The sequence below is a fragment of the Ceratina calcarata genome, unplaced genomic scaffold (assembly GCF_001652005.2).
Source record: "Ceratina calcarata isolate Rehan_Ccalc_2016 unplaced genomic scaffold, ASM165200v1 scaffold53, whole genome shotgun sequence".
In the NCBI taxonomy this organism is placed as follows: Eukaryota; Metazoa; Arthropoda; class Insecta; order Hymenoptera; family Apidae; genus Ceratina; species Ceratina calcarata.
In genome coordinates this window covers 461,845-488,285 of record NW_017176451.1, presented here as the reverse complement: position 1 = coordinate 488,285, position 26,441 = coordinate 461,845, and the positions used below count along the sequence as shown (strand labels likewise).

At 39.9% G+C, this 26,441-nt stretch overlaps 1 protein-coding gene and 2 long non-coding RNA genes across 4 annotated transcripts in view; 2 read left to right on the top strand and 1 right to left on the bottom strand.

The window, feature by feature from the left end:
* Window positions 1–8,648, top strand: part of LOC113464774 (uncharacterized) — a 31,727-nt gene extending 23,079 nt beyond the window's left edge. For both annotated transcript variants that reach the window (XR_003389633.1, XR_003389632.1), the window contains 2 exons: window positions 7,778–7,827; window positions 8,562–8,648. This is a non-coding gene — a long non-coding RNA (uncharacterized LOC113464774). The remainder of the gene's footprint in view (window positions 1–7,777; window positions 7,828–8,561) is intronic.
* LOC108628611 (TWiK family of potassium channels protein 7) overlaps window positions 1–12,059 on the bottom strand; it is a 42,501-nt gene extending 30,442 nt beyond the window's left edge. The window contains exons 1-2 of the mRNA XM_026816573.1: window positions 10,167–12,059; window positions 8,540–8,810 (exon numbers count right to left, since the gene is read on the bottom strand). Of these exons, the coding sequence (XP_026672374.1) occupies window positions 8,540–8,810; window positions 10,167–10,538 (643 nt within the window). The 5' untranslated portion in view covers window positions 10,539–12,059. The remainder of the gene's footprint in view (window positions 1–8,539; window positions 8,811–10,166) is intronic.
* On the top strand, window positions 8,651–9,630 carry LOC113464775 (uncharacterized). The gene is made up of 2 exons (XR_003389634.1): window positions 8,651–8,738; window positions 9,199–9,630. It is a non-coding gene; the product is annotated as an uncharacterized LOC113464775 (long non-coding RNA).
* Window positions 12,060–26,441: the final 14,382 nt, after the last annotated feature.

Genomic DNA, 26,441 nt, shown 5'->3' with positions numbered 1-26,441 from the left:
ACAATCTAATATCAATGAAGTTTTATTAATTACTATAATTTTGTACGAGCTAAACAAACGTCATAACAAACATTCGAGTAATAAAAGCTTCGCAAATAGGTTGAATTTTTTTCTAGAAGAATTACGGAAAAATTATGTATCTACTCAAGTTTATGACAGAGTTGTATTTTTTGTTATTATCGTCAGAGCTCAATATGCAGACTGTTCGTAGAAAAATGAATTATGAGACTGAACAGATTAAAAAGTGGAAATATATTTTCAGACATTTCAATTATGTATTTAGTACACAATTTGTATACGGATTTCACCCTAAGGGGTAACACAATCGGGAAGTTATCTATGGCCTGAAATATCGTAAAGAGCGAGTCAGATGAAAGGGGCAGGGAAACGAGATTAAAAAATATATCTAGCAGAGCGTACAATACCATTCGGGCAACGATCGATCATTCGTATATATTACCATTCTTGTGGGCCGCGTGCTCGACGTATAGAAATAGAAAGAGGAAATCCATCTTCTGGTGGCGTTTGACGTCGACGTCGATGGATATATGTATACCTACCACTATTGCTGTTCGACGGAAGAGAAAGCTACTGAAATTTCTCGTGGATCGACGCGGACGGAAAACGAAAGTGAGCTTTCGCTACTATGTTTAGGAGAATTATAAAATTTTGAAGATTGCATTAGATTCCATAAGTAATACGAGTATCATTTGCTTTTACAAGAAGTAATCCAAGATAATTCATTTGCAAATCCAATTATTATTATTCGTCTCTCTGTTTCTCATGTTGATTCACGTTTTTTTAAAATTATTTGTCAACGTGTTATATTTCCTATTCAATTTGTTTAGAATTGTACTTCTTATATAACTTGATAAAATTTGTCAGCTCATAAAATATAATAATATAGAATATACTCTATCAATCATCCATAAATACGTTCTTTTATAGCACATATTTCTACACATCTAAAAGTATCATCTTTCGATTATTTCATTAGTTTATAGCACTTCCTGTATCAGATACTTCTAACTAAAAAGGAATTTCTCGTATACTCTTCATCCTCTTATCGAGCAATAATTTGAATTAGATTTCTCGCAATTAATTTTCTCGGAGTGGATGGAGTTGAAAGGGGGGTCAAAGTCAGTTAAGACTCGCGGTTGCTATCAAGTTCTGTGGTATGGTTTTAAGGAAAATAGAAAATGAAAATAGCAATTTTACGGTGGCGCGGCAAGGCGAGAGGAAAGTGTGGAGAACGTCTGAGAGATGGCTGACGTACACCGCGATGCTTGAAAGACGGACGAAGGCGATGTGCGCGAGGCACCCTCGAAAAAGAAGAAAAAAGAGAATAAAAAGCGGGGAAAACGCGAGAAGGAGACAGGCGTGATTCGAATCCGGGGAAAACGGGAGACGAAAAAGAGAACCTCCTTTGCCATTTCGAGACTTCTCGACGACCCTCCTTTAAGCTACCATCCTTCTTTCTCTTTCTCTTTCCACCCATTCCACTTCGTTCCAGTTTTGTCGAACTTGATTAATGCTCGCGACACGGTCGAGCTATAATAATTAATTTAATCAACGTTCGCTTTAAGTACGAAAGGCTGTTTTATCTGAAACGAGTAACTACTTAAGAAACGATAAAATACATTTACTAAAAAGAGAAGGAAGAAGAGATGGAATATTTCGTACAAGATAGTTTTCACATTTTGATAATCAGGATTATTTTATTTTGGACGTTTTAGGAAACAGCTGATATAATTTTCTCCTGTACCAACGGTTATGCTTCCATCATCATTTCTGGTCGCGAAACTTATAAAATTGCTACGCAATTTTCCCCCATTCGAGATGTTGTCAAAGTGTACTCAACGTTTCATTCTTTTCTCTGTTCACTTAATTCGTAGTTCCTTTTTCTCTGGAAACGGCGTCTCCTATTTTCCAATTTCTCGCCGCTATTCAATTTTTCCGTTGCACGAATGCCGGCACCGAAAGTACCGATTTGCAATATTGAAGTGCAATCAGCCGTGTTTGGAAGAAGGAACGGGTTAACAGAGAGGAACGAACGAGGATGGAAGACAGAAAGAGGGAGAGAGACGATAGCCCGAAAACGTAAAACAAAATTGCGATTAGTCCGCAACCTTTTCTCGTTTCTAGCAATCCATTAGTGAGTAGTCCGCGGAAAAGTCGAATGTCCCTGGCACCCGTCTTAGGATTGGCGTGACTCGACTCTGCTCGGCTCACCGTTCCGATCCTCTGATTAAAATTCGCGAAACTGCATCCGAGAATGAAAGGCCTTTGGCCTTCTTCGTGTGGATCCTCGTACCTCCGATGTCCTACCTTTCGTTTTCCCTTTCTCCGTGTTTTCCCTTACAAGCGTGCGCCGCGCCTCACCGCGCTGTGCAACCAGGGAAACGGCGAAAGAAATTATAGTGCCGAGGCGCAAAATGGCATACGGTATCCGATAAAAAAGAACGAGAAAAGGAGGAGGGTTAGGTAAAAGCGGGGACGCGGCGCGTCGCTGCAGCTGCAGAAGAAGTAGTAGACGGAGAAGAAGTCCGGGAACGGGGAAAAAAGCTCGAAAGAATAAGCGACCGTATACCTTGATGGCGAACAGAGCTTCGAAAGAACGGAGATTACGATGACACGAAAGTAACCGCGCGAGATGATTAATGGATTCTCTCTTCGTTCGACTTTGGATCAGTCGCATTTGGAGATCGGCCAAAAGAATCGGACGAAACTAAAGAACGCTCGGGTCCAAGATGAATTTGGAACAACACTGTTCGATACTAATCAATTTGGAAATATCCACTGACCGACTAATTCTTGTGATTAAAAGAATAATCATGAAATTTTAATCTATTTCAAGAATTAATTATTCAATAGTTGATTAATGAGCTCACGATAGTATAAACGAAAATTTTAAGACGTCGAATTAATTATTTGCTTTAAAATAGTTTGAATCAAGTATCTTGAAGATATTGAAGAATATTAATAGGTTTCTTATAGTGAAAGAATATAGAATTTCATGTCGGTGTATGTTCGAGTTAAGCAGATACAGTGACAAAACTACATGAATAGATGATGCTCTAGCTTACGGGGGATCAAATCCTGGTTGATCCACGAAAGCCGAGGGTATTTCATGCTTTGGTTCCCCTGGCTAGTCTGATACTTCATTTATTTTTAATCAGTTAATAGTAATTTATTACCCAACGATCAGTACACTGAATTAGTGTAAAAATTTAACAAACACTTCTCTTTCCATTTTTTATACTGTTCAATTATTAAATTATTGAAAAGATTATGAAGATCCATCAAGGGTACGATAGATATCCGGTTACGAAACCTTTCAATTTTTCATGATCTGAAAGCTTTTCTGGATACAAAAGTTGTGTGAACTGTATTTTGCGACACTTAAGTCGTGTAATCCAGTTTACGTATCGCATGGGAGACTAGTTTCCATTCGTATATGTATATTTCTCGATACATGGAAGATCACATGAATATTTGGCCGATTGCCTCTCCACAAGTCGGAGTTACGTATTCGGAAAATAGTGCTGGATGCTGGACCAGGACCAAGAGCCCGGATCCCGAGGATCAGACCCGATTTTTATCCCCCTTTCGCAACGAATATTCCTCGGGTGGGTATCACCTGGCGCTACGTGTCTTTTAGTCCACCCTATCGGGACGACCATTTCACCCGGATATGGAATTTTCGGCATCGAATACTTTATGCCGTTTCCTCGATGGGACGCGCATGACAAAGTCTCTTCCCACTTATCTCGAAGAACTACCATGTTTATCTGCAAGATTGATACTACCGTAGAAGTGAAAGCTGTTTTCCAATAGATTATGAGATACCCCAAGTCTAGGCGAGTTATCTCTCCGAGAATTCTGTCGAATCTCTTTTTATTATTCCCTTCGAGTGCAATCGGTCGGATAGGTCGATAAGAACTCGTTGTATGTTGAAAAGTATCATAGGAGATTGTACAAATCAACGATACCGTGGTTATTTCAGTTTTTGACTTAAAAAAGAAAATTCTTATTACATAAACACATTTATTGAATAATATTCTGAGACTTTCCCTACCAAAGATGACTCACAGTGTAACAAGTACTTATTTAATGTAATTTTGGAATAATAGATTCCAGAAACAATTTGAAACGTAAAATGTATTGGAATTGAAGATTAAAGTAGGATTAAACTGAAAGACACGAGAGGGAGGAAAGAAAGTGTCCAAAGGGGACATTACCCAGGGGCTTGTTTACCCTGCCGCGCTGCCTTTAATAGAATGTCAACGTTCTAGCGTCGAAATTTTTCCCCCCTTCATGTCAGAAATAATTAATACGAAATTCAACACGAAATTCGTTTCGACCGGATGCATCGTGGGCGCGGCCCGTCTTGCGTGCCCGCGGATCGATAAGGTGTCGGAATAGAACCATCCCCGGAGATAGCGCAACGAAACATTGTCCCTGTTACCGATTAGTGATCGATTATCATGCAGTTTTTCACGACACGATTTACTAATATGAAAAAGAAAAAAAGAATATAGTACATATAAATTGTAATGTATAAGAAAGTATTGATACGTGTGGATATTGTTAAATGTATAAGTATTTATACAACAAATTATGTTCAAGAATTTTTTCACGATTGCTGAACAGTTCCTGATAATTTATTCATTTACATTAATTATATGAAACAATTTACCATGATGTTATAATATAATTTTGCAATCTATACAAGGCATTTATTAAAACTTACCACAAAGAAAGAGGAAGCCGACAATTGTAAATTTTATCCTAAAGGTAAAACAATAATCGTACGCATCATTAATCGTATAAAAACTTTATTTATTAAACAGACTTACAAATCGTCAATTCCAGAAGTCGTTTGCTGTTACGTAGAACTAAAAGAGAGTTTTATAAGAAAGACGATCAAATTTTGTCGAGCGGGCCAATTAAAAAGTTCGTTACTCGAAACGAAAACGATACCGAGGTCCTGTCACTGAAACGAAGTCTTCAACTCTAAGTTAATCCGACGTCATACATAACTAGCCACTTTGCAACAAATAACACTCATTTTCGCATTCAACCGTTTTTAATTAGTCGTTACACGTGACGCGAATCGCTACGGACTATTAACCCTCCGTCTGCATACTGGGTTGTTTTCGACTCACACACAGATTTTCCTACGCGTTTCCCATGTTCTTGTTTCTCTTGAAAAAAGGTAATGAGCAACAAAACTTAATTCAATGATATATTAGAAACTTCGAAGAGTATTCAAGAATTTTCTGTGATTTTTTAAAACTTGAAAATCTAAAAAAAATATGCATGCACTTAAACGATGCAGTGTGCAGATGAAGTCATTAAAAATAAGGCTGGAGACGGAACGTTAATTACATCTAAAGTTAACTAGCTTTTTTGCTTGAATTGAAATTACGAAGTGATTTACTTGTGAATGATGGATTCGAATTTAAGATAATCAGATTATTTAATGAATTCTAATAATGGAACGGTAATATTAGTATGTTTCTTATAAAATTCTATATTCTCATTCAATTGAATGAATAATTATTTTCTTCAAATGATTTTAATAACTATTCATTGATTCAATACATGGACAACAAATAGAAATGAAATATGAATACAAAAACCATTTTCCAATGTTAAATATCCTTTTCGAAACTATTTTTTCAATTGCAGTCGGAAAATTCACGGATTTCACTTCTGAAGAGGAACACCTTCCATTTATTATATCGTATCGCTCCAGTTTTCTAGAATTTGATTTGAGTCTAACATACTTGAAGTTCTTACGTGTTTGCGCGTGTGCGTGGGTGAACGAGTCGGTGAAAGGCGGTACGATACTTTCTGTAATTAAGTGGAAAGTGGCACAAAAAGAGCCACCGAAGGGGAACGAGGCAAGATATGGTCAGACACGTTCACCATTGCTAACAAGAAGTTGAGTGGTTTCCCGCCGAGGAACTAAAAGCTACGTATACGGTAGCGAGACGCGGAAGAAAATAGGAACGAGGACCGTGGTGTGGCTCGAGAATTTCTGTGAAACGGATTAATTTCCTGCGGTGACTTTTTTCAAGGAAAGAGATTATTCCCTCTTCGCTTTCCTTATAATCTACCCCGCCGTCTTAATAAAAACGAATGAGAATTTGAATATACGATTTCAGACCGGAGTACCTATATCAAATATAAATTCAACCAGGTGATAAAATTGTTTCCATTTCTGATGATTTCTGTTTTCATTGGTAACAGGATGGAAAAAATATATGAAAAAAAGATGATTGAGAAACGAGTCATGATAGATCTCTTCAATTGAATCGTAATGAATTTTTATCTTTTTGAAGTTATTAATAGTTTATATATTTTCTACGTAGAATTATACGTGTATCTCAGCACTGTCGCAAGTGTTTATGTGTGATATGGTACATATAATAGATCTGGGAATTCATGAATTTATATTGCAAACAAGGCACCTATAATTAATGCGATGACTTTGAATGTGGTATCAAATTAGGTCCTAGTTTTCTATTCATATAGATATACGATTAAAGATAATTCAGAACTTCCTTAGTTCAAAATCATTTAAGTATTTGGACGGAGGAGAATTTTTAAAATTACTGACCATTGAAAATTTGTTATGTTCATGAATATCAAATTATTACTGGTTTTTAATTACGAAAATTGTACACGCGATAATAGAGATCGCTTTAACATTGTGAGAGAAGTTACTTTTCGAGGTACACAATGTATATCCGACTATATAGAATTTCACTTCCTTCAAAATTTCCGAGCCGGGACGATTTCGAGAGCTTAAATCGAACTTTAAATTTATCCCACCTTAAGACGGGCTTTCAATTCTTGAAAGCGAGGAACGTAGACTGGGAGCTGAAGAAAGGATTGAGCCGAAAGGATGGGTTGACAGAAAGTTAGGAAGGGGACAAGGTTCAGCGAACAGAGATGACGAGAACAAAAACTGAACAAAGTAAGACAAAACAAAAAATTGTAGAAATCGATTAAAACGGGAACCCTGACGAAAAGGAAGGGAAAAGTGCAAAAAGAAAAGCGGTGGCAAAGAAAATAAAAGAATTCAAAAACCGATACAAAGAGAGCATTTGGGCGGAATGCTTTGTTAATATCAAAAGATCATTAATGTCTCTTCGATAATGCAACACTCTAATGCTCTTAAGTTCAGACGAATAAAATAATGATTTTTTAAAATCTTACGCGAAATATTAAGACATATTAATGTTTTTTTAAATTCATCATCAGATTTTGACGATGATACTAAACAACCATGAAAGCACAGATAACAGACATTAAGCGTAAAACATCATACTGATTTCTGCTTTTCATTCATTTAGGACTCTTCATATAACATAGGACAGTATTTTCATACACGACGGTAGTGAACGTGAATAGATCGTATATGTGCACAGATGTTTCGCGCAAGCGAGATCCCGATACGAAAAAACCGTTCTCCCCGTTTTCTATTTATTTTTTCATCCAAACATTCAGCCTTTTTCGGAATTGCACTACCAGTTCGGTGACATCGCCGCGTTAAAAAGAAAAGAGAAGAGGCGGCACGGCGCAGCACAGATAACGAAGATAATTCGATAAGCCGCTTCGTATTTACCCTCGTTGCCATATGCACGCTCCCTCCGTTTCGTTCCCTCATCCTCTACTTTCCTTTTATTTATTTTTTCCGTCCCCTTTTTCCCTTGCACCCCTCGCGTAATATCCACAAAACTCATAGACTTCCAATCTGTTTCAGTAATAACCAGAGTAAACGATCGGACGTGACGTCACTCGGTTCGAACGCCGGTAAGTCGGTTGCATTGAAATTGTCGCAATACCCGGGCCGTTTCGATATGTAAAGCGGACAACAAGAACTCAGGCCAACGCTACGGCCATTACACATTAATGTTGGACTTTGTTTGCCTTGAAAATTGATGCTCGCTATACGGGCACCGAGAGTCTCACCCCTTTCGACTCTTCCAGCTTCCGCGCTATTTTTTCCGACCAACCCACCCTCATACGCCCTTCGACCGCTTCCCCGTCTCGCATTTTATCAGGAATCGTTCGAACGTGAAATTCTTCGACGTTTTGCGATACCTTGAAACGACCGAATCCTTATATCCATAACTATTTTCATACGTGTTGGATATAATCTGATTAGTTGCTTTATGTCTTTTCTTATTGCAAGTATAGAAAGTTGTTAAACACTCATCCATAGTTTCTGACTGATGATGCGGAGATTGATTAACAATTAGTTCTCTGATGCATTTATGTATGCAAATAGACAAATCCAAGTCTTGTTTAATTTTAATTATCCTTATTTATATTTATCAACGTATTAATTTGAGTAGTGAATATCAAATGTTATAATGATATACTTCATGTAGTTTATCAGTTACTTTTAGAAATTCCTAACTAATTACATAGTTTCATTATCCCAATTTCGACCGGAAAACTCAAATTCCAGGGACAAAACGTTTTACACGCACCAGCCTATGTGTAGTTTGTAAGCACTTACCGATTGTTGTGACCACCGTTAGGGAGTAGAGGAACGCTTTGGCAAAGTTCCACTCGTATCCGGGCGGTTGTCGGTCTGTCACCGGGTCGCTGGAAGAACTTGCAACGTACGTCCCGGTATTCTGCGTGGCCACCATGTTCTCCAGCTGATCTTGGAAACGTTCGATTTCCCGGATAGCCAGCCTTGTCCAGTTCTCACGGTAAAGGACGTTCAAACTCTCCGTGATTAGCCATATGTTCTCCACGGTTTTCGATCGGGCTTCGAAGCTCACCTTCATGCGTTAAACAAAATTGAAGTTTCAAGCACAAGCAAGATTTCAATAAAGTGAGACGAAGTAGGTTTGTGGGAACCAGAAAAGAAACGATCCCATTGAGAATCCCTAAACCCAAATTGATCTACATTGTTCGTGATCTCACCAATAATATTTAATATTTTTAAACAAATTGCTGTTAAACGAAGGGAGTAGTTAATACATTTGACTGAATTTTTAAGATCGATACTGAGTATGCTTAAACATGAATTATGATTTTTCTAAGAAACGCAAGAAAAGAAGTAATGAGACGGGATGAGGAGATCTGTTGTAAACTGTTGTTATCGTGGCACGTGACGAGGAAGCTTACGAATAAGATCGAGAAATCGGAAATGTCTTTTCTACACAGGACACTGCGGAACGGATATTACTTTAAAGAGAAGGAAGAAAAGTAGATGGGACGTGCGATCGATGAAACTTCGTTGAAACAAGCGACGTCCAGCTACAGCAACGGCAACGCCAGAACGCACCAATAATTCGATTGACTTCTCGGGTCTCGCGCCGAGGTCATCTTAGCTTCGAAAGGTGGTATCGAACCGGAAATGCGACGATAAATCGACGATTTCACTTCCTTTTGCTTCAGTTCGTCTCGCAAGCGTTGCTGTCTCTCGCATATTTCAGAACGCGAAATAAAGTTTTGTATAATATATGAATTTCAAACATGAATAGAATTTTCTCAACATGATTATGAACATACGGTGTATTAATTGGAAACTAATGTAAACGATGAGATAATCGATAGGATTAAAAAATAAATGAAATATACATATACTATATTCAATTATATCTGAATACGTGTTGCATTAATTGGCAATTGATGTAAATGATGAAATAGCGGATCAATCTACGTATGCAATTTTCTAAAAACGTACAGTTGTTGCAAAATTATTGATGCATCTTTCACCCTCCCTGTAACATCTGATGCAAAGTAGATACTTTATCAAACGATGAGAATATGTGCATACAAAACAAATTGCTTAGGAACGTAAACAAAAATTTCGTCTTTCAAAGACCTAATCAACTTTCGAACTGCAACATATATGTATACGATAAGAGTACATAGATTTCAACTCAGGGTAGGATCGTTTCACTGTACCCTATCGAGCGTCCCCCGAAAGGATGCGTTTGCTCGTATACAATGGCGAGAGCGCATAGTCGTTACGTAACAAGTGACCAATATATTTGAACTACGTGGACCGTAAAAATGCAACAATGAAAAGTGGGGAGGAAAAATTGTCGGACGCAGTGAGGACAGGGTGCTGACAGGGGTGGGAAGGAGGGAGGGATGGGAAATCAATAGTCGTGATGTTCGCTCACCTGCTTCAGCGAAGCGGTGGTGTTCCGTCTGTTGTTGGTGGGCTGATTCCCGGCTATTGTGGTGGCAAGTGTCCTTTGTTGTATCTCAACGTCGTCGGTAGCGCCGCCCTCGATGGCGAGGAAGATGAAGCTGCCGAGCAAAATGTAAGCGACGAGCAGGGCGCAAATGCCAAGGTTTATAATACAACCCTTGAGGAACGAGTGGTGGCTGGCCTTGTCCGGCACACCGCCGAAGCACAGGCATCTCACTTGTCTCGATGGATGTGTTTTCGAGCGATCCGACGTCGACCGCTTCAAGGACGATGTATTGCCATTGTTCGCGGGCTTGAAGCCCTCGTACGCTCTGTAATGTCTCGTACTGTCCTTCTCCATCCTGCCCCGTCCCCTTTTGATTCACTCTCTCGGATCCTTTTTTTCGAACGTTCTCTTCTTCCTACCGGATCACCCAATTCCGCAACCGTACAGTGACTCTCATTTGTCGAACGGTATCTTAACGCGGCCTGTCGTTCGCATTTGTCAGCTCGCCTGCTGATAACGGCGGACCAATGGCGAGGAAGAGAAATAGGGAGATAAGAGGGGACTGGGTCTTCTAATCTCCTTCGTGCTCCATCGACGCCCGATCTCGCGCGCAAGTTGTAACCTTTGTCGCCTTTCGGAATAAAGCGTCTCCCTCGACTCTCGTATCTACTAACTGCCAGTTACGAATAATTGAAATCTATTTAGTTGCGTCGATCGTGGCTAGTTCCCTCGACGATTTTCTCCGAGGTGACCGTCGTCGCGATCTCCTCGAATCTATTGTCCTCAACTTCGTCGCGCGAACGGAAATCCACCAGGTGTCGGATCTTTCGTCGCGAACGATATGCGGCATGAAACACTCCATCACACCGCGCGAAGCACCAGATCCGGTAGATATTTTCACGCAAAGGCAAGATATGTTCGCTCGCGTACACCTTCACCGATATTCGAGTGGATATAGAAATGAAACGATCGTCGCCGAATTGACACTCGGATCACAGTCTCCGAAGAAATTTCGTTATCCTCTTAGAAGATGGTCGTTGGTCGGAAGGTCGTCGAACGGGGGTAGATCGCGGAAGGATTTCGCAGGATCGGACAAGCATTCGATTTTATGCGCCTCCGTCATTTTTCCTTCACCCCTCTCCCCTTTTTTTCTTTTAAAGGGGATGGCACGCGGTCCCGACTGGAACGCGGACCGGAATTCTCTGGACAAAATCGATGTTTGAAATATTTTCTGGGATATTAGTTCTATCTCGGGATGAAGCTCTCCATCGAGGAGATTCGATCGAAATCGAAAAGTTCGGTTCCCTCGTTTTCGGGGGAATATTGCCCTCTTAAGGTACGCATACGTTTAAGGGATATTTATAGGCGCCGCCGCGCCGGTGCAATAACGTCGAACTCGATCTTATTAAAGAATTCCGGTCGGCATTATGCGCCGCATAATTCTGCTTTATGAGCCTTGAAAGCCAGTTTTCAATTTTAACGTTTCCTGAGCCGAGAAGACGCGTTCTGAAGAGAACGGAGTTTTCGCGATCCGATGATCCTTCGCGATGTATCAATTCCCTTTGTTCGTTCCGATCGAACCGTCGTCGTGTGGAAAAAACCTCGACGGCCGAGGAGAGAGGAGACCGATACACACTTCCGGGGAAACGCATCGAGCGTGTGGCATTCGGCAGGGCTAGGCTCGAGACCTTATCGATTAGAGGTACTCGCCGATGCGGTATCACGAACGGAAACCGTGGCACTGCGACGTCCGTGTCGGTACAGGCAAAGGCGCAATCCGCTACACGAGTAGTCGACTTTCTTTTTCTTTCTGTTAGCGAGGAAAATAGAAACTTAAAGAACGGCGCGGAGTGAATTTCAAGAGTGTCTCCATGAGTCACTAGGTACTCGCCGATGCGGTATCACGAACGGAAACCGTGGCACTGCGACGTCCGTGTCGGTACAGGCAAAGGCGCAATCCGCTACACGAGTAGTCGACTTTCTTTTTCTTTCTGTTAGCGAGGAAAATAGAAACTTAAAGAACGGCGCGGAGTGAATTTCAAGAGTGTCTCCATGAGTCACACACTTAAACTTTCCTCCGTACTCGGTTGAATGCAAAGCCACCGGAGAGTGAGTGAGTGAGTTCCCCTGCCGTTTCTCCCGGTTCGTACCCCTTCTTCTTTGTTTCTTTCTTTTCGTATTTCTTCCAAGTTCTCTCTCTTTTGGTCGAAGAACGGAGGACAAGGGAGGCGAGAAACTGTAGCCGTGAGTGACGCCCGCCGGACGCGAGACGGAAAGTGTAGTAGTCAGGTATGGTAGATGGTAACTTCAAGCCTTCATACAAACAGGATTTCCGGAATAAGTATTTGCGATGAGGTACCCTCGCTTTTCGAATTTTCTACTCAGCTTACACCCACTCATTTTTCTTCCCCCCCTCTCTCTCTCTACTCCTTTTTGTTTTCCAGTTGTGTCCGCTATTCGCTTTTTTGTCCAAGCGTCTCGTTGGTTTGTCGAATTTAACGGGAGCTTTCGGGCGTGAACTCACACTGCGAAAAGCCGCTTAACGCGGTCAGTCTCCGGATCCGGTAATTTGCTTATGCCCTCTACCCGGTGCCATGTTTTCATTCCGGCGTGGCCCCGGGAATAAATCAGCGTTTTGCTCCGCGACTGGACTAGGCGAGACGAGGCGAGGCGACGAGCGCGAGCCCGTGGTGTCGTTCTCCTTCCGGTCGATCGCCGGGGCCAGGTAATCTGCAAACAGAAGCGAGAAAATAGGATTGGTCGATTGGATTCTACGGTTACTTTTCTTTACGCGTTGGCAAACCGGTATTGCGGTAATATTTCAACGCGTCGAGAAACGAATCGTTGCATGCGAAATGAAACCGAACTCCGCGTCGTCTCTCTTCCTACCGGCGACCGTTTCCCAACGCTTTTCGTGCTTATTTTCTACCTTTCAGATAGTGGAACTATTTATCGTCCTGCCGTTGTCATTGAGAGAACGAACTGCTAATTGAAACACAGCAAAACGTCCATTTCATTTTACCGATATAAACCTTGCAGTATTTAATTAGAATTGTATGGATATATGCTTTGGAAGTATCGATTTGAACGGAGAAGAGAATAGTGAAATCGTGAAGGATCGGTTCTTCGAATCTCTTCACTGTTTGCCGTATCAAATTCCGAAAAGAATCGGAGTTCCGTTCGTCGGACCGGACCATACAATGGCTCCCGATGTCTCGTAGAAGACAGCTGAATTCTAGGTTGGCGCGAGACGTTGAATTATCGAGAGGATGGACCTTTGGGAAATCGCGGAGTAGTTCTTTGGAATTCCTGTTTCCACGTGAACTTCTTCGAGAACCAGCTGCTGCTGGAGAGACCATAATCGACGATCATCCTCAAATCCACTAATACAGGAGCCCGAACGGGATCGAACAAAAGAAACTGTAAGAAGCCCTGGACGGCGATGCGGTGGATAAAAATGAAGAAAAAGGGGGACGGCGACGCTACGCGGCAGATCGGTTGGAAAAGGAAAAGTCGATTCGTCGTAAGCAGGAAACCAATGCGGCGCGATACGGAGTAGCGCAACGCAACTCATGGTGGCTTCGACATCCATAAATGCATAGCTAGATCAACTGGTTTCAAGCCCTGGAGTTCTTCATATATCCTTCGCTAGCTAGCTGTGATTCAAGAATCCGTGAGCGCTTGGCTGGATGTTCGCAGATATTTAAATTCGAAAATTCCGTGGCCAGATTTCGTATCTCTTATATACGCGGAACTCGTATTATACATATAAATATCTATACGGCGGCGTCGTAAGTTGAAAACCAGAATTGCCGCAATGGTATTTTTAATATCGTACGTAACACGGGGTTATTGAAATTCTTTGGTGAGCGGCCTAGATCCAGGAATCAACGTTTTAAATCGTTGAACATTTCTACTATTTTGTCAATGTTTTACATTGATGTGATGTCCGCCATAAAAGTCTGTTATCATCCCATGAAACAGTAAAGATAGATTAGAAATCTCTTATTGCCAGACACGACTTGAACGAACGAACAAACGTGTTTACTACACACAGTGGTACGAGTCCAAAAAACTAAACGAGAACAATGAATTTCAACGTGTCGGATGTTAACTCGATGCTAATTTATCGCCGTTCACTCGATCCTCCTTTTCACCGACGAACGAGGTCGCGGTCGTCCCTTCGGAACAAACTGTCGAAGCACGCTTGCAATCGTAAATCGGTTCCCACGACGACAGCGGCGCCTACACTGCCTGATTTGACCTCTTCCATCCCTGTTTCGAATTGCCAACCCCCTGTCCCTATGTCGTTGCACTTTGTTTACCGATGTTTTGATATATCTTCGTACACGCTTGCTACGAATTGTTTTGCTTCATTATCGAAAAAGATTGAGTAGTTTATAAGAAGATATAATAAGTTGATAGAGTTTTCACATTTTTTTTTATTAAATTGTGGATCCAATAATGTACGTAAGAATGCAAGTGGTATAAGTCACTCATTTCTTCTTTTTGTTTCAAGCTTGGATTCAAAGCTGGGTTGCCTTTTGATACTCCTGTTTAGCACAAGATATTTTATTGTTTATTGTCAGACGTGTGAGAAGCTATTGATTCAAGTCTATGTCATAATTATTAATAATCCTACGTGTGGCAAACATATTATCTCAATTTTTTTAAAAATGCCACTTACACCACTTGCATTCTCACGTACATAATTCTTACGTGAGATAAGTAGGGGCAGTTGCTAGAATAATTGAGTTATATGTTAAGTTTGCTTGAGAGAACTGAAAGTCTTATAAATGTGTTTTTAGTCTTCCTAAAGCTGAATAAATGTATTAATCTTATACGGTTTTGATTTACTATGATTTTCAACCCCATTCATTTTTTGAACTACCCAAATATATGAACGAATCACATCTTTTTCTCAAGATTCAACATTCGTCATTGATACTAAGAAGGCCGCGGTGCGCAACGCGGCCGACCTTAAAATTGAACACCTTCTAAAAAACCGTCCACCCTCGTACCGGGGAGATTGCATCGCAGCTGGCTCGTACATTAGCATTTATAACCAATTCTCAGCAAGAATCGGGAGATAACTGGCCGAGGGCTTTGAGCGCCACCCTCCCGCCACCGCAGTTCATCGCCGGGCACCAGGAGGGTTTGGTTTTACGAGGGGGTCGAAGCCGGTGGAAACGAGAAGGAAAGCGGGGAACAGGGCGGGCGAAGGTAAATGCACGAAGGGTGAAGGGGTCGGGGGGAAGGTCACAAAGAATGTTAGCGGGAGGGCAGGGTTGTGGGCAGGTGGGGGTGAAATGCAATTTTTCCGTTCGGCGCTTTTCCCGCTGGCATGGCGAGAGGGAGAACCACCTGTGCTCGTCTCAGCGACTTTTAAATTCGTACCATTGTCGGTTCTATTTGCTGAAAAATGTTTATTCAATTCCGTTTACCGTCACTGCAAGATATTTACCCGGTCGCTTTTGCTCGAATAGCCCGCCCGTCGCACCGCTACAACCAATGGGAATTGGATGAGGCCGAGATGCGAGCTGGATGCTTGCGGCTCGACGGGGTGAGAAGAAGAGGGTATGCGTATGTAAGGGTGAGTGTACGTGTATATGTGAGCAAGAGAGAATTTCTCGCTAAGCAAAGTGGAGCAAATTTTCCGGCAAATAGAGCACCTCTGGGCAAGTGCTAAAATGGCTTTGGTTTCATGAAGGATACGATTTTTTTCAAAGTGCATTTAGTTTTACAGAGATAGCCATCGAATAAATTAATCTTCGCGAATTATGCGAATTATGTTTATGCTCACTGTTCAAGTAAAATGCGATTTGACGAATTCTTGAGCAAATTGATGTCCACAATGCGTAATATAATATCAAATAGTGACATAATTAATAAAATCAAACGTTAGTTTGTTCTTACAACTCTTTTGCTATAAAATAAATTGTCAATATTTCTTATTAGAATAGAAAGTGTTAATTCTAGAATTAACATTTCAGACGATATAAATACATTCAGACGGTAGAATATAATTCCAGAATTAACATTTCCGACGATTGTGGAGTTCGCAAATAATATCATTGGGCAAGAGTAGAGTCAGTAGATGCTTGAAATAGCGAGATCTTCAGTGTTCGAACGAAAAAAGCGAATTCTGGGTCAATTAAGGGGCGGTCGTGGAAATTCGAGCGTAAACGGTACTCGTTGCGGCACACGAAACGGTTGCATTTGTAACGCTTTTTATAAAAGTCCATTCGGTTAACTTTACAAGCGTTTCCGCAAGAACCCGGACGTGATGAAACGTCGTCGCCGCTGTCGGTGTAGTGGTGGGTGGCAACGAGGGCAAAAAGGAACCGTGCGCTCGGACAAATAACGACGATACATTCCCCGCAGCTGTTCGCCGAACTTTATCACCATCATTTTTCTGCGCACGTGCACATTGACGGTTTCCCTCCCGTTTCTATCGTGCCTACGAAAGCCTGTGCGATTATAGCGTTAGAGCAGTCATAGTCCCTTAGGATCTTCTATAACTTCTGTTTATGCAAATTAGAAATAAGTTTATCTGTAATCATTGATTATATCGTGTATTCAGAAATGGTTAATTTTACACCGTTAGCTATATGAACCAAGTCATTTGAGTAGCTGCGTCATTGATCTTCAATGTGCTATTCAGTCACTATGAAAAATTCTGACTGCGCATCATCCGATATTCAAAGTAATCTGAACCATTTATCAACGGAATAGAGTTACGCTGTATCGTAAGCGCGTACCGTTAAACGACGCAACGCGGTTTGGCAACTCTTTGTGATAGCGCAGCTCTCTGGCCGGCGCGATGCGGCGTAGCTTGACAAGATCTAACGCGCATTAATGTCACATCGACGAGCAGTCGGGCCAATAATATCGCGTTTACACAGGACCCGATGCAACGTCCGCGTGTAATGTAGCACGTCGATGGTAAATAGTATAACATTTATACGGTAATTAACTTCTAATTAGTCCGATGGTGCGCATATACACCGGCACTGTAGTAACGGTTGCATCGTTGTCCGCCGGAAATCGACATCTTGCCTATTATCGTTTACCGTTGCACCGGATTACGTTGTAAACTCTTGTTATGGATTGGCAATGATTCCGTTTGCGATAATCGGGAAACGTTTCATTGAGCCTGGCAAGTCAAGCATTCAAGTCGTTGCACACTTGACTAAGATCAAACGCTTTAATAATGTGCTCACAACAAAAGTTGATAATGTACTTCAGTTTTTAATATTTGCTTACTTGAAAAATACACACCTAAAAAAGAGCTTGACTATTTTTCAATCATCGATGTGCGACGATCATTACAAATATTTTTCTTATGAGAAATGCAGTTAATGTGTTAAATTGATTATTAATTGCTGCAGTCGAGAGTGATAAATGAGTTACGGGTATTATGTACTTATAGAGAAACGTCATCCGCAGAAAATGTAAATATGTATATGCAAAATATGCAAAAATGTGCAGAATATCAAAAGTACAATATATACATCGTTACTTTTGAAGATTGCTAGAAATCGCAATCATCATTTTTTAATTGTCACCATAAATGTTTTATTTCACATGAAGATCCGGTGTCTAATCATTACTCTTAAAGATAGTTGTTTCAACTGATCGTAGGACTAATACTCCCGGATTAAGATCTGAAGCAAAGTAAAGGGCTTGCGGCGTATACGGGAGCTGATACGAATCGATCGAATCGCGCCGCGTAATTCGAATTCATTCGGTTAATTCCGGAGACTGACTCAGTCAGGGCTGGAAATCGGGGAGAAACCGGAGGGGGGGGGGGACAGGGGACGGGGGCGGCTCTCTGCAAACGAGAGCAAATTATTGTCATACCGGCGATAATTGAACGTAGCCTGCTAATAAACTAAACTGAATTGCCGACTCTTCGCGTAGGCGGCGAGCCGGGATTCGGAGCAATTGTGGCCGGGCGTAACCTCGACTGCTCTCACCGTGCATGAGGGCCATCCAATAACGCCTGTCGCCTCGTTTATAGTAAACGTTGCCTTCGCATCAGAAATTAACCATCCCCGCCCTTGATTGCGCCTCGTACCATAAACGGGAAGCACCATTTAAATGGCAAAATCTACTTCAATTCTTGCTTTCATTACAGAATGGATCAATTGGAATCGAATCCTGGATTATCTAATTAACAGGTCTTTGCTAGATCTCATATCGAAAGCGTATGCGAAAAGCATTAGAACTTTGCCTTAATCATTTAATATAATAAAATATCCAAATCCTTCTTTATACGTTTAGTATTACAAATGCATGACGTTGGCTTAATTAAAACAATTTGTTGATGTGACATATTATTCAACATCTAACAAATGAATCATCGCAACCAACTTCGTTATACTATATCTTTATAATACAATGCAAGCGAACCACAATTTTTCCATGCACATCCTTACCCCTTCCAGGATACACGAAACGATTTTAAAATGTATCTCGTAACTTTATCGAAACTTTTTCACTGGAAGCGCGAAAAACGTTGTACCGGAGAACACTTGAACTATTTCACTCCGGCCGCGAATCTTTTATTTCGTCGTTTCCACCGACAGAAAGCGGCGCAAAAAAAGAGTTGGAAAGGAGAATAAAAAAAAAAGGAAGGGGGAGAGACGAATCGGGAGAAGTTTCGTAGGCAGGGACAGAGAAATTACTAGGAAAATGGTGAATTGTCGCTTTTAAAACGAGCTTTCAAAAGGCAACCCGCGAACAGGACTCAACCTATTTTCCATTCATGAGTTACACGGAATGCTGCATCCTTTTGCGCGTTGCGTCGTGTTCTTGCGCGTTTTTTCCCTTCCCCCTCACCGTCTCCTCCCGCTATCTTTTTTTTTATTTGGTATTCATCTCGCCGGGATTGTGCGCTTATTTTTTTTTTCTTATACCTCGAGAACTGGTATTACAGCCAAGTTCATGACTGAAATTATGGATGTACATGTAGGTACTCGGAGACTCTTACTTTAATCTTATTGCGTAACGTTCGCGTCGAACACGCTTTTTATGCAACGTCTTGAAAGAAATATTATTCGAGGGAAGGAAGAAATTTGTATTAAACTCCGCATATTTCTTTGCTAGGAATAAAGTTCGCATAAAGGAAAGCTTGTTAATAATTTAAAGTCTTTACAGTTTAGTTGTGTCATTCGAACCGGACTGTTATCAAAGATAAATTAAGCGCACTTCTCTTCTCTCGTTAGGAAAGACGGACGAAAAGCGATTTTTAATTATTGGTAACTGTCTGTTGACGAGATCGTAATTCGCTTTAACGAACATTAACTCCGTTGAAAGATATTAAACGCAAAAGTTAATTAAATTTCATGTTTAACGATCTTAATGAAATATTGTTTCCATTGAGAGATAATCACTCGTTAAATATTCTCAATTCTTTGTTTTATCAATTGAAACACTGATTGAAATATCAAATCTATTGTTCGTGTCATATAAAAGAAGTGTACAACCAAAAACTAATATTAAAACAATGATTGTGATAAAAAAGCTGCAGGGAAAATAAATAAAAAACGAAATATTTTCAAATCTGGTAACAGTTTGTGTGTAGAAATAAATTCGCAAAAATCTGATGATTACGTTCCCAGCCCAGTTCTTTTCAAAACATGAATTTCATCTATAGAAATGTACATTTCAAATAACATTTCATTTTTCTCACCGTCTTTCAATAAAATCAATGCATGTTCAATTTGACAAAAATCTATTTCACTGAAAGGAAACTTTCTGAACCACCAAATGGAAATTCGGAAAATTCGTTACAGACTCTTCAAAATTTCTCTTTGCTGGTTAAAATTTTCGACGGGTACGTCAGGTTTTTCCTAATACCTCCATATTGGAGACATTTAAACGAAATCCCACTCGGAGGATCGATTTACGTCGACGTGGCCGTTGGAGAAAGCTCATTTTGATCAGAAATTCAAAGAGCGTTATGAACTTCCCAACGAGTAACAGGGGAGAAATGTATATTTAGGGATATTCGGGACCGGGGAAAGAATGTATAGAAATGAGCTCTCGCACTAGCGGAACTTCATTTTCAACTTTTCGCACGTATCGCGAGTCACTTGGCCACGCTTATTGCATTTTAAAGTAATGCGACGGCCCGTCTCGAGTTGGGAAAATATTTATCGAATCGGAATTATGCATTAATGTCTCAAATACGGAAACTAGTACTTCGAGAAGTGAATAAAAGGAACCGTGCAACATTTTCTAAGGATTACACATTTCCTCACTCCCTAATAAAAAATGTATTATATTCCTTGATTCGGAGATCTTGGGAATATTAACAATTTTGTATTTCTTGTAATCAAGTGTGAATGCACATTGAAGGAATGTGATTAATTTTTTATACCGTTGTAAAATTTTTTTACTTACACTATTAGATATTTAGAATAATCAGTCGTCAAAACTATAACTTAATCTATGACCGTTTTAAAAATACATGTATACACATTTTTGTCTCTCATTCTAAGACATAATCACCCCTACATGCATATAACAAAATGATAAAGCTATGTATTTTTTATCTTAAACTCTGTGATGAAAACTCTCGTGTCAACAATATCTCACTCGATGATTCTATTTGTCTGCGTCAATAATTCAAGCCTTGGTAAAGATACGACAGCGAAAGGCAACACTGACGTTTTACGCATATTATTTACGCATATCGCACATATATGCATATACGTATGTATATTATCGTGCGCGTGGCACGAGGCCCCAATTCGACGATGTTGACAGTCGCATACAAATTGTCGTTGGCCGAAATGACAAATTAACGGCGCCGACCCATTCATACGGACATTGATTAATTGCCATTTACTTGCAAATTTCCAGGGGGGAGGGACGCGCTTACACGTTGCACCCTCACCCCTACTAGCTTGAAATCTCGACGCGATGGTGTCCTTTCTCACCCTCACCTGCGAATTTCGCTCCTGCGGCTGCTGCTGGTCTGCACCACGTTGACGTAGCTTGTTGTTTGTCATTTGTTGCGGACTGCATTAACACCGACCGCAGGCCACCGTGACGGGATTCACGCGAATCCGCTGCACCCGCGGTAATCCCAAATCGTTTCCATATATAGTTAAAAACCGATTTCACATTGTTTCCAGCACTTCTTCCGATAATTAGTTTCGAAATTTGTACGCATCAGTTTTTTCGATCAATCATTTCAGAATCTTGACTCAATAAATTGTTTGTAATAAACTGTTATAAGTCGGAGTTTCAGTAAATCATTTTCTAAAATAGTTTCTCTAATTGATCCCATAAAACATTAAACAGAGCACGTAGTTGAAATAAAAGTTAGAAAACATCAATTACGTTCAAATAGGAGACACACAAGCCGCTTCTGGTACTTTCCTGGTAATTCCTCGAAACTTCAACAACAAGACGCAACTTCGTTCTCTCTAGCGACACGTTTATTACACCATCAGCTTCGAAATCTAAACGATCCAAAGGGAGACGTGATGCTCGTCAAACTCCATTGCGAGACACAACGATTCTTCTTCACCGCGCAAGCAATTTTGCGTTGCGAGCTAGCTACATATACGTAAGAGCATCCACCCCTCCATTTAAGCCCATACATATTCCTCCCCCTGGTCTCTTTCTCTACTGAGACCGAGTCGATCCTTTCTGTACTCTACGGGGACGGCTGTAAAACGTAAGTCTATTAAATGGTTCGATGCCGCCCGCGTGTCGCAACTTCGCTGAAAGTTGCTCCTTTCGCATCGACAGAACTTCTGCTACTCGGTGCGAAGATCCCCAGACTGTTTCCCTTTTCCTCAAGCATAATCCTGTTCGAAAGTATGGTAGATATTGCTAAATTTCGAACCAGATATTCGTTGGCTTTCAAAAGAGAGATTGTTTTGCTAATACAATGGTTACGCTGTGTAACGCAACATCAAATTATACATTTCATACTTGATTTCTTGAAGCAAGTTATCAAATATGACAATTAGACTGTTCATCAATTTGATAGATTTAAATGTAATGCAATCTTGTATCGTATTTCCCTGTCCCGTTTGAATCCGATCATATTTTAACATAATCTAGTTCCACTTAATATTCATAAGGAAATTAATTAATTGATCTAATATTCATACGATTAACCGAGCACAATTGCATATTACCGGGGAATTTCAGTTTCCACGCGGACGCGTATTCCCGTGTCCATCGAAGGTTGAAATACGCTCGACCGGAGATAGATCCTGGTCAATCGGGGATGAAAAAATTTTAAATAATTCTCCGCTTCGCTTGAAATCAGAGTCCGAGTGGAAGCAAGAGTAGGAGGAGGTAAAAAAGTGTTCACGGTAAAGGAAGGAGAAAGAAACAGAAAGAGAAAACGATCTTGCCTCGAATTCCCTCTTAATTGACGATGGGACCAAAACGAGAAGCTCTGTCCGAGCGGGGCGAGGATATAAGGACGAGAGAAGAGTAAAAAGCAAGAGAAATGAGTGAGACCAGCTAGAAATATTGCGTTAGGAATGCTAATGAGAGAACGTGAGGGACTAGAAGAGGTAGGAAGAGAGGTGCGCTGCTCCAACTGCGTTGCACGCGAACGAGAAGTCCATTATCTCGATTCGTGAACAAAGCATGAAAAATGCTTCAAACGAGATAGCGTAATTTTCAAAAGGACGTCGCATTGTAGTTTTAATGAAGGATACTCCTTCCGCGTGGTTGAATCGTTTTATACGGTAACCCACCGCGACTTTCTTTGCCGCACTGCTATGTTTCCTAGCCCTTGTAAATGGTTGGATTCCTATTTGCTGGTTACACGGTACATATAATAATACCTGCATATAATTATAATCATAATATTTTTGAACAAAATTATTCTAACTGTATCTTGGTAAAAGACGACCCTCTTCTATTTTTTAATTAAGATTGTCTTCCCTGAACATGAATCAACGAATGATACAAAATGCAATCATTAAAGGCTGTGTAACGAATGCTTTTAATGTAATGAAAAAGTATTTTGCATGTGCGAGTGAGCATGTTTGGTCACGCAGGAAATACACTCTCGGTATTAATAATGTTTCAATGCGGCATTAACCCCTTTTCCATAATATTTAAATCATGTTCCAATGCGAAATATCATTGACAGTAAAAAAACGTTTCGATGTTGCCTGTTCCAAGAGATTTCAAATTTAAATTTCATTGATCAGATAATAAATGCGGTTAAATAAATACGTCCGATTGTTTTCCATTCAACGCTATAATTCAAACGGGTTTATATCTTAATTCGTTTTAAATTATCCGATATTACGTTAACTAATTACACAGTTGTATTACGAAAAGTAAAGCAAGGAAATATACGCACTGAATCGCGTTGCTATAAATCGTATGTTCATGATTTATGATCATTTCTTGTCTACTTCAGTGCATAATATGAAATTGATGATATTGTGATTGACGTATTTAAGGCAAAATTTAATACTCGGAATACAGCGTCAAAAGCAGAAATACTTAATAAGTGCTTATTGAGCTTGGTCTCTTTTGATCAAATTCAATCTGATAAAATGAGTTTCCTATCAATGTGCCAATAAAATTGTTACTAATATGTACATATAATGGAACGCAAGTGAAAACTGCAGAATAATAAACAAAGTATCTGCTTTAAGAAACGCGATAGTCACGCGTCAGTGCTTAGGGCTAGACGAATAATTTAACAAGGAAATACAAGAGAGCGTGTACACAGAGCTTTTCTGTTCGTACAGGAAGGAAAAGCCTCGAGCACCGACCCATAATAAAGAATTCATTTTCGAAGGCTAATACTCGAAAGCTTTTCAACTTTACGTTTAAAACTTAAACCAAACTTTCGTTTAGCGTAAAACGTGAACAAGTTCCTCCAGCGAAGTTAAACGTAAAAATATCTCAAAGAATAATTAACCCTCTGATATCGAATCAATATTTATATAAAGTTAGTGGATTTCAAATAGTTTCCTATCGCTTCTGTGTCATAAAAAAATTAAAACTCGATACTTAATTGTGATCTACTATGATTGTAAACGGATATCAGGTCCCTACAGGCTTATTAAGACAAATGATAAAATCAATATCAGATAGTAAAACATGATTTGAAGATTTCATCTGGAACTGTTCATGATATATGATTATTACTACGTAAAATGATCTGTAATAATAATTAATTTGTAAATGCTTGGCAAATTTTTTGACAAACAGGCAGAAGTATCCGGAAACTTATGAATACGGGGCTACGTACGTGTTAAAGTAGTTTATCGAAATCAATGAGGATAGGAAATATCGGAAATCGGGGGGAACAATGACGGCGGTTTTGCATGATGGCCAATTTTACGCTCTGGCTAACAAGCCGGATTTATATAAAAAATGCAACTTCGTTTCACGGAAGTAGAATTTATCGACAACGGTTCCCCTCTGATGTTTCAAACGATTTTTCTCTGCTGATTTTTTTTTAATATCTTTGTCGCCTATCGCGTGACGTGACATTTTTATTTTTCCATTTTCCCCGACATCACTAGTTTTACCACGTTTGCAATAAATTAGAATTGCCGTCGGGAAAATTTCTGTACGCAATAAATTCAAAATTGCTCCATCACTTTTGTAGGTTGAAAAGAAATGATTAGATTAATTTACATTTCATTATTCATGAATAGAATACACGTATAAAATGATATATGTATAGTATCCACGTAAAGTTGAATTATAATAAAATGTACTCTACATAATGTGAACATTATATGAATACTGTAATATTTTGTGTTTATTGAATAATTAAGAAGATTCATTGATCAAGACATTACAATGTAATCAATTTAAAGCGAATTAACGAAGAGGAAGATCGGATTCAGTATTGATCAACGTTTAACCGGACAACCAGGAGTTTCATCTTACGGTGGTTTGAAGCAAGAAAATCCGAATAACGCAGTAATTTGATTATTCGACTATACAAGAGAGAATTGGATAACCGCGGCAAGTTGTTATTATTGTAACCGAAAGGGCTCAAAGGATTGAGAGTCGTGGTATGGAATGTACCGTTTTAGTGCATACCCTTTGGATATAATATTTAATTGGTCCAAGATCACCGTGCGTTTCACTCTGCCTTTGATCCCTGACCAACTACTTAGCACCAATTACTACTATGATTTAATAACGATTATGAGATTTCATAATTGAAGAGTACTCTTTCCTTTAATTGCTATTATTTAGATGAGATTTAAGCATCTGTACTACGTGTAGGACGAATCAATAAGAATATCTGAAACGAATAAATAATTGATTTTATTAAATGATTAAATAAAACATTTGGTTTAAATCACGAAACCTATGTACAAGATTTTTGAAGGATTATACCAAATTATTCACATTGATTTGCTACAAGGATTTTATAGTCGAAACTGTTCATATCATTCAACAGAAATTATTGTTGAACTTTCTTCATTTATTAAATTCTTCCAACGAAGAAATATTTCTGACTCGTTCCCAATTGTATCATTCCTGGCTTGACGAAATATCTCAATAAAATATTCGACGCTTCCCCGAATTGTGAAAAACCGACAGTATATTTACCGAGCAACCCCTCCTGCGATACAGCACGGATAACTCCGAATCCAATCGGACGAATTTGCTTCGGTACGCTCATTGCAACAGTGTTCTCGTTGGCAGCGTGCACCGGTAAACGCTCGCAGAGCAGAGGAACGTGGCCAGGGGTCCGCGTATTTCACGGTCCGCGTACCACATAACGAATGTTCGGCGCTTTGTGATTTATGCTTTGTTCCGGGTCAAATCGTGGCCCGGGTTACTGTATGTGTACCCAGGGCTACGGTTCCGCGGGATTACGTACCTGGCCTTCTTGATTATGATCATGCGGCTTCGCCCACGGGCACGCGTCGAATTCTACAATATCCCCGCCTTGATTGTGCTCCGGTTCAAACCGTTGAATTAAATTGCAGTCCCGATTTGTTCAAATGTTTTTTAAAGAACCGGTCGTTCGCTTTCCCCAGTCTTCTTTCACATTTAAAAAATATCGTAAATATATTTTCTAGTTGCCAGGCCAATTTTATTATTCATTCTCTACATTCATTATTTTTAGATAAATATTAGAATTCTTTAACCGAATAAAGTGAACACTAAGTTCCCTCGTAGTTTGCAATAACATTTAACTACAACTTTTGTTTTATGTACACAAGTGCAATTCTTCCTTACAAACGATTCTCTAGCGTCGGTAGTAATAGATGATAATGA